Raw genomic sequence first — 13,233 nt, forward strand, 5'->3', positions numbered from 1 at the left:
AAAAAAAAAAAAAAAAAGGTGGGGGGGAACTGGGAATTGCAGGGCTCTAATGACAGTGTTTGGACAGTTATAAGGGGCAAGGTCTTGCCATTGGAAAAAAGACAGATGGCCTGGTTCTGTGCTGCCTTTTCATCACTGCCATCTGGGCTGGATTTACAGATGATTGGTGAAGGACAGGCTCCTTGAGTGCATAGGTGTTAGATTCCTACCTGCGCAAAGCAGTGAGCACTTGATTCATCTCTTAATTCACTTGGGTATTTATCTCTGGCGATCCAAGCCTTTAATCCAGCTTTGGTTACCAGTGAGATGTCTTCGCTGGCATTACGTTTCCTGTAGTGTCTGTCTGTCATGCTGGAAACGGTGCTTACTGGCTCTCTCTAGAGGATGCCTTGGGAGAAGCTGTTGCATTCATGAACACAGCTAAACTTCTTGCCTGTTTGTGGTTTTAAGTGACCAGTCCCAGTGAGGGTGTGCAGGTTGATGGTGGAACAGCCTCACACAGGGCTGGTGTAGGTAAGGTGTTGGTGTTTGACCTATTCATCTTTTTTTTTTTTCCTGCATCTCTCCTGCCCTCCACTCCGGGCCAGCAGGCAGGCCAGACCTGCTACCCTGCACACCTCCTTCATTTGAAGAAGCTACCACGGCCTCCATAGCCACAACACTATCTTCAACATCTCTCTCTGTTCCCGAGCGATCCCCTTCGGAGACATCTGAGCAGCCCAGGTACAGGTGAGGACAGCACTTGTCCCCTGCTTCCACTGGAGTCAAGCGGCTGCCGTTCCTCTTCGTGCTGCAGATCTCGGCAGGCTGCCCTATGCTCTGGAATGCTAATGACCAATTTTAATTAAATCTCTCCTGGGAGCAAGCAGACACAGCTTTGATGGGATTAATTATTGCTGGAAGAAGTGTCAGCTGTTAAGTAGAACATCTCCCTCATGGGGTGGGGAGTTAGATTTGGGGACAGTGTAGGATTTCTGTCTTAAATTCCTCCTCAAACTCTACTCTTCTGGTTTCTTTCTGCAGGAGGCGCACACACTCCTCAGGGCAGGACGGCAGGTGAGAAAGGTGTCTCATCTCTTCTTGCAACTGCTGCACAGAGACCTCATGTTTGTCCCTGTGCAAAGGTCTCTTGGAGGGCTGAATGTGAATCTCGGCAGCCCCAAGATTTTGGCATGGTCCTCTGCAGGATGATGAGCTTCTTCCTGAAATCAAATGATCCCCATTTCTCACACAGAATTTTCCTTACAAGCAGATCTCTCAGTGCTTTGCAAGGAACCTTAAATATTACCCCTGTTATTTGATGGGAAAGGGAACAACAGAGTTGTCCGAATTTACCCACCCAATCAGTACCAGAATCAAGAAAGGTCGTTTATGTCTCCCTCCGGGTAAGCGAGCCTTAACAGCAGGAACATTCCTCCTCTGTGCATCTGCCTGCCGCCTGGGTGCGGTGGGTGTGAATATGGGGAAGGGCTTTGGCTTTGTGAGGCACTGAGCACCCTTAGTCCCAAGAGAAGTAGCTTCCAGTGTTTTCAGAAGCTTGGGTACTGTGAGGGTTTTTTTTCCCTCCTGTGGTGATAGGTGGCTCAGAGCCAAGGGCAAGGTAGGACAAAAATCCCCTACTGCACAGGGATGTCTGGATTTAGAGGCTCATATCATATAATTATATCTTGCATATTTTTGCACCAGTAAAAATGACCCCATTGCCTGTGTCAGCGGGATCTGCATGAGGACCCTGCGTTTGCTGCTGACTCTGCCCTAGCTTTCCAGGACATCTTGTAAGTGTTGTAGGCGCAGACTTTGAAATGCACGTCAGAGACTCAGTCTTGGGATATGCCATAGCCAGAGGAGCTGCTGGACAAGCTGACGTCCTCCCTCCCTGCAGTCAGTGTTTGGTGCTTCAGAGGGAGGCAAGGACTTTGGAAGATGAGGGTTTGCACCATCTTACAGACATCTCCCCTTGTTCCTAGCTTTTAGTGATTTGCTGAGCTTCAGACCACATACACTGTGGAAAAAAATCCCTTTCCGTGGTATTTCTTCATGAAAATACCTCTGGATGCTGCATGTTGCTGAATCTTGGTAAATTCCTGTCACTGGAGGGCAAGGACCTATTTGCTGCTGATTTGCAGCACCTGTTGAAGTGTGTCAGTCAGGGACCTGCAAAGCACCTCACCTCCTGCAGAATCCTTTGTCTGAAATTGCTGAAAATTGGAGACTTAAACTCAGGCACCAGTGGTGGGACCCATTTGGCAAAATGCAGTGACTTCACCCGAGTTACTCCGGACTCCCTCGGTACCTAATGGAGGGAGTTGCTGTAGGATGTGACTGCTCATCCAGAAATAGGTCAGGTGAATCGAAGTGACTGTCCCTGGGCCATACAGGGACCTTAGCGTCTTGGTCAGAAGTAGATCTGTCTGTCACAGATTTGCCGCAGCTACAACCCCACACAAGCATGACCTTTGCTATTTTTTGCCTGGTTTCTCCATTTCTGGTGCTGGTGTCTCAGCGTGCCCTTTCTAGGGGAGCAGAGACCTGTGTATTTGTAGAGCACCCTGTGATCCCCTGGTGAAAGCCAGTGCAAGAACAAAGTTATTAAAGCGTGAGTTTACATTCCTGAGCTGAAATGAAAAAGACCTTATCCAATTTGCTCAGGAACGTGTCACACCTCTGATTATTCCTCTGCTGGGGAATTCCCTCTGGGTTTCCGAGATCCACCCCTGTGAGGAAGAGAGGAGCGAGTTCCCCGGCACCGAGCTGGACAGGAGTGCCGCCTGCTGGCTCCGGCTCCCAGCCAGGGACAGCGCAGAGCAGGACAGTACTGCCGATGAACCCAGAGCTCATCCCTTCCCCGAGACTGTGCCCTTGGCTTGGCAAGCACACACTCCTCCTTCCCATGAGGACTATGGAGCCAGCCCCACTAGCACAAGCAATTACTTTAATAGCATGAGGTATTAAATTGAAGACTGTCGCAAACAGCTCCTGAGTGTGCAGATAAATCTGATGTTAAGCCTGGAGCGTGCTTGAGCAGCTTTGGTGCGCTGGGAGTCTCAGAAGAGGTCGGAGGCTTTGGCCCTTGTGCTGTTGATAGGTAATGCTGCGCTAACTCTGGACACAGGTTTTCCCCAGAGGCCAATTCTCCTCTTTCCTCCCGTACTCCATTTGACACTGCCCGTCTTTTCTGCAGCACTGGCTAATTAATCCCTTTCCTCTTGTCCTCTTTTCCCACCTCGTTAGTCTTGAGCACTGCAATCTGACAGGACTGACTCTTTTGCCTGGGAGTTTTGGTTATCCAAATCCTCAATCCTGGGAGGTCTGATGGCTCCCTCTGACCTGAAATCAACAACTCGGTCTGTGCCAGGAGCTCGGTGCTGCAGTGGCTGGCAGCAGGCAGCCGCAGGCCAGGGCAGACCAGCACAGCTCGCTCCTGTGGTAGCTTGCGGTGCGAGAGGCTGGGCTGACTCAGGACTGATTCAGGCTGACCTAAAATCGAGGACTGTGCATAACTAGTGCCCAACTGAGCCTTTGGGCCTGTCTCTCTTCGGTTTCCAGGTCACACGAGGAGGTGCGCGTTGAGGAGGAGCTTCAGCAAATCAGTGTTGAGCTGGAGCCCAAGTGTGACGTTGAGATCATAGCTCCTGAAGAAGATGACAAAGAGTGAGTGTTTCGGAGCATTGGGCAGCTTTGCAGAGCCCTACCCGGTGTCATTTGGTCTGTGGCAACTTGTGCTGGAGGCTGACTTTGTAGGGCACCAGCTTTCCTGGAGAGACAGGTGCTCCCCCAGACAGTTCAGTGAAGCTGAGCGCTGTTACTTCTGACTTGACCTGATCTTTCTGGATGTGGCAGCAGAGCATCTTCAGCTTTTCTGTAATAAATCATACAGTCTTGCTTGCTCCTTTTCTGATCGCAGTGACTAGACTCTGTCATTTCTTCTCCCTTCCAGAGAGGCGGCTTCTTCAGCCTGTGCCATTGTAACGTCCACAGCTACAATAGAGGTGGAGACAGCCAGCCAGGCCTCCGAACCAGCCAGCCAGGCCTCGGATGAAGATGACGTGCCAGTCACAGACATATACTTTGTAAGATACCTTCTCTGCCTGGCCCGTTAGGGGGGTGATGGGAAAGGTTGGACGAGGCTGTAACAGTCTCGATTCAGGCAGTCGGGTGCAGGGCAGTGTCTCCCCCATGCCGTCTTCGTGTTGAGCACCTCGAGATCTTAACGCTGGATGGGTTTTTGAATGCAGGGAACTGGATTAACCCTTGGAGAACTCAAAACAGCATCTAGTGGGGCTCAAGTGGGTGGCACTGCTGCTGTGGATGTAGCCGTAGGTGTGCCGCTCTGCTTCCAAGCACAAGTGCTGAAGGGCTTATCTAGGCCAGCACGTTCATTCCCGGGACAAGCCAAGGTGAATGTAGGTGCAACTGAGAGGTTCTTCCTTCCTCAGCTAGAGAGCCCAGCTGCTTTCCTGAACACAAACGTGCCGCAGTGGCCTAGAGCCAGAAGGGAGGTGGTTGCAGCGGGGCTGACCTTGGGCTCTGGTGAACTCTGGCTTTTCCTTTCCCTGCAGGCAGATGCATTAGGTGATGCAGTGAAAATCTAGTCCTGAGACAGGGAGTAAATGAGGTGGTTGCTGGTTGGCAGCAGAGTGCCGTGGAGCCTGGCGCTGTGTTCCTCAGTCAGCTCTCGCAATGTCTGAGCAGCTTCTGCAGACCAGAGAAGAGTTTTTAGCAACATGTACCTGCCCCATGGATTCCCAGAGCAGAGCTGAGGGTCTGACCCGTGAGAGCTCTCCCCCATGCCTGGGCACTGGAACCTTCTCATTAAAAGAGGTGCCCAGCTCCTCCCTGTTCCGACTCGTTGCTGTCAGTTATATGGCGATGGAGATGAGCTGAGCCCTTGTGATGAGCTCCTTCAGGCTAACCTAAAAATGGCAACGTTTGCCTTTCCCTGTGCTTGCGTGACTCTGATGCAGAGCTGCTCGCTCGTTGCCGACTCATTCCGAGGCTCGTGGGAGCTGTGGAAGGAATCAGCTCCATTTTAAAAGCTTGTCTGTTTGGGTTTTTATGCACGCTGTTCAAAATGCAAACAGCTCCCTCTAACACTGGCTGCTCTTTCTTTGCCTGTGGATGGCAGCTCTGTGCAAGCTGCCTGCAGATACTGCCTGCTCCACTGGCAAGTGTCTTCTAGCGAGGGTCAGCTCCTCTTCCTCCCTGTCCCTGGGCATGTGGACTCCCCTCAACTTGAGGGGCACCTCTCTATCCGGAGGAAACCGTCTGTGTGCAGTGTGTCCTCACAGAGAGTGTGACTGCTCATCAGCATTTCATACTTCATCTAAGTCCTTGAGTTTTGCATTAAATGTGTGTCGTGTGCTGTGGAGTGTTTGTCACTGCTGGGATGAAGGGAAAAGCTGATTTGGGTTCCCACGGGCGCTCTCCTTGGAAAACCACTTGAGCTGGAGCTCAAGTGAGGCTGCACCAGAGTGCAGCAGGGCTTGGACCACAGCTGCTTTCTTGCAGGAGTGCTCCAGGGGCGATGGTTGGTGAAGGGATGCTGTGTGCAGAGGATGATATGTCAAATCCCAGGGGACTGTGATCTGATCTTTGGAAGTCCGCTCCTGAAAGGAGAGCACTTTATCCTCCTGTTCACCCACAGGGGAATAAAAGTGCAGAGATTGTGGCAGCGCATGGGCACCGCTCTTCCCACGCACGGCTTTCCTGCCCGCTGATCCGTTCAGGCTTGGAGTTGCCCAACCCCTTGTTTTTTGCTTTCTCTTTCATCCTCTTTTCCTCTGTTTCCTTTCTCACATCACTTGCCCTGGGGCCATCCAGTTCACAGATGGGAGGTACTGGATTTACTCTCCCCGCCAGCGCAGACTCCGAACCACCTCGCTTTCCTCTGGGATTGTAAGTGAACACGCTAGCACGTAGGGGAGCAGAGCTGCAGCTTTGAAACACTGGGGCCAGCACTCCCTTTCCCTTGGATGCTGTGGCTTTGTAGTGTGTGGCCGTTAGGAACCAGCCCAGCAGAAACCAGGGAAGCATATCGAAATCACACAAATGGATCTCCCTGTAGGATCTTGCAGAAACACATGCTCTGCCCTGCTTTTCTGCAGGCTGGTGACACAGCTTCTGCCATGGGATGGGCTGCAGTATCACCCAGCCCTTGGACAAACTTGCAAGCACCAGACTTGGCCAGAGAGGCACCTGAGCCTTTGTAGGTAATGTTAGGCTCGGCTCCCTTGGCCCAGGAAGCCAGACGAGGTTCCAAAGAGACCATTAAGCTTGGAGCTGCTAAAAATCCAGTTGCAAATATAACCTTTTAGGCTTGTGGCTGGTCATCTTTCTGGTGGCTGGGATGGTGAGCAGCTCATAAAGCCAAATGAGTTAGGAGTTGCTGCTGGGTTAGGGATGGTTTCTGCTCTCCAGCCCTTCTCAACATCACCAGTGTGCTCCCTCCTCACTGCAGGTTTTCTGTGAGCAGTGAGGGTTTTCCTTTTCTTTCTGAAAGATGCAGGGAGGCAGTTGAACATGTAGGGGCTGAATCCAGAGCTCAGACTGCTCTGGGTTTTAGTATTTCCCTTCTCAGGCTTTGGGAGAGCTGATGTCCTCGGAGGGTAATGGCAGTGCCGTCAGAGCCTTGGCACAAGCATTTGTATAGCGTGGTCCTCCCAGCACCTGCCTTTTTGGTACCGGGCAGGGGAGAGTGGAGAGGGCATCAGGCAGGGTGCATGGGGAAGCAGGGGCAGTAACGTGCTCCTGGCCTTGGCTGATGGCAGGAGGGAAGTGCTGCACCTATGTGGGCAAACAGGCAACCCCTCCCGGCAGCTCCTCCTGTCCCCTCGGCTGGGTTTGGCTGCCCCAGCACTGAGAGGGTTAATACCAAGCACCAGATGCTCCTTTATCTCCCCCTGGGTTTGCAGCTCCCTGCGTGCATCTGAGCTCCTAAAAGGCTCTGAAAGAGGCTGGCTGGAGGATGCGGTTCAGTCAGGATGGATGAAAAACAGGATGTGGGGCGGGCTTTATGCAGTGTTGAGCTTTCCTGCACCTCTAGCAGAGCCCTGTAAGAAGCTCCAGGCAAGGGTTTCTCTTCCTTCCTCCCTCCCAGCGGTCTCTGCTAATGTAGCTGCAATTATTGATGAGGTTCAGCATGCAGAGTCCAGTGCTTCAAAGCTCCTCTGGCTTCTTGTAGTTTCTTTTACATTGTAGACTGTTACACTTGGTTTCCGGGCTGGGAACCCCCCCAGGCTTCTTCCAAGTACCCAGTTCCATTTCTCTTCCTTTGCAAACCCCAGGCTGAGCCAAAGGAGGCAGTTTCCTCTCTCTGGGGGCACCTCTGGAGCCAAAAGAGCCTGTTTGCAGTAGAAGTGGGTCCCCCCTGGGAACACTGGAAGCAGACACCAGCCCTTGAATCTGCCTGGGGTTCTCTGTGCTGTGTTGGCAGCAGAAGTGTGTTTTGTCACACCAATGCCCAGTGTTGTGATAACCGGCTCCCTCGACACATGTCCCCTTCCCCCTCATTCTTTCCAAGATCCAGTTGTGTTTTGCCTCCTTTGTCATACTTGTTCCCATCACCCCACTGTCTCCAAGACTCTCAGCAATAACTAACTGTTTCCCTTCTGTGGCCACCATCCACCATGGTCTAACCCACCCATCTGCTGCCTTGCTTGGCCTGCAGGGAAGGGGGAAGGCACAGCAAATCAGACCAGGTTTCACTGTAAAAGCCCTCCTGGACACCAGAGATGCCAGCTTGTAGCATCCACAGGGCTCAGGAAACACGGGGGTTGAGAGCTGGGAGTGGGTAGCAGGAACCGAGAGCTCTGTCACTGCCCTTAGGTAAGTCACTTCCCATGTCTCTCGGTTTCTCTGGAGCCGGGGTGATACTATGGCAGGGAGCTGAGGTTTCCCTGGCATCTCAAAAGCTCTAAAAATCTGCCCCTGGAAGAGGAGAGGTTGTGCCATCCCCACTGCAGCTGGAGCAGGGTCCAATGTCAGCTGCTGGTGGGCTGTCCCATGTCCCAGCTGGTGGGGAGCAGGCATGTACTGAGGATGAGGAAGGCTCCTCTGCTGAGAGCTGGCACTGAGCTCAGTTTTCTCCCTCCGGGTGGACAGCTGTTCTTACTGTACTGTTTCCTACTCTTTTTATTTTCTCCTTTTATTTTTTCCTCTTCTCTCCTTTGCTCCCTGCTCTGCTGCTGCTCTCCTTGCATTCTCCCCGCCGTCTCTGGCCACTCTGGCAGCCGACAGACGAGAGGAGTTGGGTTTACTCCCCGCTCCACTATAGCGCTCAACTCCACTCTGTCTCCGATGAGGAGAGCGATACAGTAAGTGTACAAGAAACGTGTGCCGGGTGCCCGGTGGGTCGAGGTCGGAGCTTGCGCTCCCTCTGCAAGGTCAGCTTGCAGAGGGAGCCTCTGTGGCCTTTGCGCAGCATGGGGCTCTTGCATGGCTGCGACAGAGCCCTGCTGCATCTCGGATCAGCTCTGTGGCAGCAGGCGAGATCTCTTGCGCTGGCAGAGACCCGGTCTGCTCAGCAAAGGTTGTGTCTTGTTCCGAATCGTTTGGTGCAGTGAAAGCTTTGGGAAGCTGAAGTTCTCCATTTGTGTTGTCGTTACTGGAGGATGCAAAACAAAACAGCCTTCTCTCTTCACGCTTGTTTTGATTCTGGGGAGTTGGCTGGGCTCAGACCTAGCAACACAGGGCAGATGCTTGGGTGTTGACTCTCTCTTCTCTGCCTCTTGCAGTAATCTCTATGCAGACACAGAAGCCCCAGAGAGCAGCGATTCCCTCTGCAGGTCGATGTGTTCCCTTTTCGTTGATGCAGCCGTTCCAGTGGGATGGGGAAGAGCTTGCTGACACCAGTATCGCTGCACTGCAGGATCCCGGGCACTGCATTTCAGAACGGAGCAAAACTATAACCGTGTATTTCTACTTATCCCAGACATGGGCAGCAAAGAAGCCACCCACTCACCCGCAGCTCCCAACAGAGACATCCAGCTGGGTGTAGAGTATCCTGGGTAGTAACACAGTGTTTTCCAGACGTGCACTACCGTAGCTACCTATCCATGTGTGATACTGTGAACCTTTTTAATTTTTTAATCATGTATTTATTTCTTTTATCTTTGCACAGAGACAGCACAAATGTGCTTTTTTAAACATTTAGTTTACTGCACTTTTTTTTTTGTCATATATTTGTGCATCAGAAAGGAGTGTGAGACCTCACTGGAGAATTGGTAGGAGCACGTTGCTGGGGAGGGCAGGGACCGGAGTGGCTTCATTTGAGGCAGCAGCGTGGTCTAACCAGCTGATGGAGTCAGGAGGTTTAAGGCTGTCCACACTCTGCCACGGTTTTGCCGAGTGACCTAAGGCAAGTCACTTAACCACTCTGTGCCTCGGTTTCCCCCGTGCTAATGGGTGTACAGTACCCACTTCCGTTAAAGCACTTAAACCCTGGGATGAAAGGTGCTATGTAAATGCAATGTATTAAAGGCCATTGAATAGAATTGCTCCTATGTTACAGTAGTCCAAAGTAGCCATGCCAATTTACTTGGATTCAAAAATCGCTAGTGACTTCTCTTGATCTGTAACACTGTGCGGGGGAAGCAAACGATTCCTGGCGACAGTGATGTGGTCACCTCGGCTCTCCTCCGGACGTCGCGATGGGTTCTGCCTTCACCATGTGCTGCACTGCTGCGTCACCCTGTCCCTCTGTGCTTGGAGTCCACGCTTCGTCTTACCGGCTGCCGCACCACCGTCTGCTCCAGACACAGGCACGGACAGATGAGAACTGTGCACCTGCAGGGACCAGCCGTGCTGGAGTGCGAGTTCCCCGGTCTGCCCGGCCCCAGGTGTGGCTTGTCTGGACACTGCATCCTACTGGAGCCACTTAGCACCTCGCATGCTCATGGGTGTATCCAACTGCCCAGTACTCGGGTATCACGAACATTGGGTTCACGCGTATCCTCTGTACCTCAGGGCAGTCAGGGAGGCACGTGCACGTCCACACACACTGGAGGCAGAAACAGAAGCCTGGCTCTGCCACCTAATTGCACCGGGCGGTGTTGTGTTCACGGACTCTGTTGGACAAAAAGCTGGGTGACTGGGGTGTTGCCTGTGGTAACATCTGCTATTGGAAATTGCTGCTTCAGATGTCTGAGATAGTTTGCTTTTCGAGGGCTGCAGGCTTTAGGCGAGAGGATTTGGTGTCACTGGGTAGTGTTCAGACGAGGCTCATCCATCTGTCAGCAGGACACACACCATAGCATTGTCTTGAACTCTAGCAATCCCATCCTCATCTCCCGGAGAGAAGAAAGGAAATCCTTTAGACCAGAGGGAGCCAGGTCTTACTCATGTGCTTTATGAGTCTCACTTGAGAAAGAGGGTCAAAATCTCTTTATTCTCATTACAATCTTCAGACTGTCCTTGGGATTCCTTGTAGAGGAGTGGGGAAGCGGGACCCTTCTCTTGGGGCTCAGTACCCCCACTCTGTCTTCACAGCAGCACTCAGGATGGGTTAATTCAGGTCCCAGAAGGTAACTGGGCTGGTGGGAAGCTCTTCCCATCTGCGATGTGCTGAACTTGGTGAGGATCTTCATGAATTGACGTTTTCTTGCCTAAAAGTATGGGACCCAGACTTTTCCACCTTGCCTGCAGATGCTGAAGGCTGTAAGGCGTGCTTCTCAAGAGCACGCGCTAGAAGTCTTGCAAGCTACTGCCATCAGATGTATTCATGTATTTACCAAATAATCTATCAAAAGTCTTTTGAGAAACTCTCCCCTTTCAGTCGCTACTTGACAGCTCGTTCACCTAGCTAGCAGCACTGCTCCATGACAGCCCCTGCAGTAGGCTGGGAAAGGGCTCCTAACCCACCCCATCTGCTTGTGCCAGTCCCACCTGGGCTCCGCAGGCTGCGTGGGCAGTGCTACAGGGGGCTCAGCACTTTGCTGGAGGGGAGACGGGAGGAGTGCAATACCTACAGACTAACCTGCCTCTGGGCTGAAAGCCAGAGGTTTCAAAATGCTAAAAATTCAGCCTTTGGGGTTTTTCCTCCAGAAGCGTGATACTATGCGTAGAGAGGCCAGAGGGAGCCAAATCCCTTCTGCATCTTCAGATGTTGCTCTTGGGTGCTGTGCTGGAGGAACGTAGCTCTGGGGAGGAAGCCGGGAGATTGGGCTCGGGCTGTCTGACCCGAGGCCCAGCTGCCCCGGTACCACCTTGTGCATGGGCTGGTGAGTTTAGCCTTGTCGGGACTTTCCAGCCAGCTGAAACCTAGCATCTTGTTTAAGATGGTTTAAGCATCATCGATGGAGACTTTATTCCTTCCCCTCATTTTGGGGGTCTCTAAAGCTGCTTAGCCTCTGTGCAGGGAGCGTCTGAGCCCCACCTTCATGGAGTATCTCAGTGAATGAACTTTGCAGGCTGGAGCTGCACTTGGTCCCAAGAGATGTGGGGAAACCCAGACCTTTTGCAGCATGTTCATTCCAAGCATCTGTTTTCCTCAAGCATTCAGGCTTTTTGAGACAATCCTTGTGCAGTTCTGTAACGCTGAACCCCTTGGAGCGAGCAGGTGTGGACACAGAGGATTGGTCCTGTGAGAGGATGTGCAAAGGGCTTAGAGCAACTTTGTCAACGTGAGGGGACAGGAGGCACCTTCCTTTTGGGAGATGCTGATCTGAAGTGGAAACTGCCCCTTTCCAGGCTCGCACACACTCCCTTCTGCGTGTCGCCTACTGTCCACTTAGCTCGGTGCTGGAGAACTGCTCAGCCTCCACTTCCCATGGAGGCTACAAGGACCTTGGAGTTTAAAGTTTGCTCTTAGCCCACCTCTCTACACTGCGCTGCAGCATGAGAGCGTAGGGGAGCTCTGGAGCATTTCCCAAGCACTGTCAAGGCTGCCTTTGCAGGACATGCAGAGTCAGAGGAGGGCAGGACTGGGTCTTGCCCACAGGAAAGAGCATCGGCCCTTTTTTGGGGAAGAGAACTATCACCCATCCTTGATCTGAATGTCCCTCCAGCTGTACTTCTAGCTCATCTGGGACATAAGTTGCCTGTACTTTCTCTGTCGGGGCTTTCTCTAGTGACCCAGCAGCTGGCTGGCAGGTGCTGTCCCTGCTGTAACGCCCCGCGCTCTCTCTTCATCATTAAAAGGAGGCACCATGTTTCTTTTGCTCCTCCGAGATTTGAGCAGAGCAGCCCTGCGAGATAGCTGGTTCCCATGTAGCTCTGTTTGCCACTGCTCTCCTTCATCCCCATCGTCCCAGCTGGGACCCTCAGCTCTGCAGGACATGCCCTAAACATTGCCTGGTGCTGAGGCTGCTGGTGCGCTTTCGCCTCGGGCTCTTGCCAAACTGCAGGTGGCTGCTGCCTGCCAGGTATGGATTTGGCAAGAGAAAACTGGCATCTATGAATCTCTGTGCTTGCCGTCAAGCTCCTGTAAAGGCTCTGCCCGTTGCAGGCATGTGTAGAGCAGAGGCGGGGGGCAAACCAAGGAGCTGGTATAGAGAGCCCTGAATGCTCACGCAAGGGATCCAGCTTTTGGCTGCTGTTGCCTCTGCGGTGAGCGGCTCTGCCACATGTGCCAAAGTCGCACTTTGGGAAGTTTTTTAGTGAAGCCAGAGCGCTCGCAGGTCTCAGCCCAGGGCTGGCACAGGCACAGCGGTGTTTGCATGGGCTCTGTTACCCTGGGCCCTCACTGGGCTCCTGAAGCACGGCACAGCCCGGCGTTCCCCCTTCTCTCATTCCCAGCCGCTGTCATGCTCCAGCTCTTTCCGAAAAGGACAAGGCGAAAGCCATGGCTCAGGTGTACCGGATCATGTCTGTTTTTTCTTTCTGTTGACGTCTACATTAGACCCAAGTATGTTCTATTGGATGTTCATATTCCCACTCATTTTCTGTGTCCGCTCTGTGCGTGCACCATGTAACGAATGTATGTAAGTAGGGGGGCGCGGGGGGCTGGCGGCTGAAATGTGATGCCAACCCGTGGGTGTTGTCATGTTTCTCTTCTTTTTGGGGGGGTTTAAGTCATGAGCGCTTTTTCTTTTTCTTGGTTGTTTTGAGGTGGTTTTTTTCCCCCCCTCCCTCTTCGGGGAGACCTTTTTCCAGAGAACTGTAAATTGATGCTATCTGTCCTCGGCTCTGTGATAAAGCATACTGTAGTCTGTGCTGTGCTCACTCCGGACGGCTCTGCCTCCTCCCTCCTGCGCTCGCGGCAGGGCCCGACCCCCCCCTTTTGGGGGTAAAAAGGAA

The 13,233-nt window shown here is 52.6% G+C and overlaps 2 protein-coding genes across 2 annotated transcripts in view; both read left to right on the forward strand.

Annotated features, from left to right (window-relative positions):
* Window positions 1-11,078, forward strand: part of PIP5K1C (phosphatidylinositol-4-phosphate 5-kinase type 1 gamma) — a 54,005-nt gene extending 42,927 nt beyond the window's left edge. The window contains exons 13-18 of the mRNA XM_009277080.1: window positions 591-729; window positions 1,024-1,056; window positions 3,547-3,651; window positions 3,938-4,070; window positions 8,229-8,312; window positions 8,733-11,078. Of these exons, the coding sequence (XP_009275355.1) occupies window positions 591-729; window positions 1,024-1,056; window positions 3,547-3,651; window positions 3,938-4,070; window positions 8,229-8,312; window positions 8,733-8,735 (497 nt within the window). The 3' untranslated portion in view covers window positions 8,736-11,078. The remainder of the gene's footprint in view (window positions 1-590; window positions 730-1,023; window positions 1,057-3,546; window positions 3,652-3,937; window positions 4,071-8,228; window positions 8,313-8,732) is intronic.
* Window positions 9,769-13,233, forward strand: part of CACTIN (cactin, spliceosome C complex subunit) — a 10,453-nt gene continuing 6,988 nt past the window's right edge. Inside the window, exon 1 of the mRNA XM_019471472.1 lies at window positions 9,769-9,836. Within this exon, the coding sequence (XP_019327017.1) occupies window positions 9,769-9,836 (68 nt within the window). The remainder of the gene's footprint in view (window positions 9,837-13,233) is intronic.

The sequence above is a fragment of the Aptenodytes forsteri genome, unplaced genomic scaffold, assembly GCF_000699145.1.
Source record: "Aptenodytes forsteri isolate BGI_AS27 unplaced genomic scaffold, ASM69914v1 Scaffold274, whole genome shotgun sequence".
In the NCBI taxonomy this organism is placed as follows: Eukaryota; Metazoa; Chordata; class Aves; order Sphenisciformes; family Spheniscidae; genus Aptenodytes; species Aptenodytes forsteri.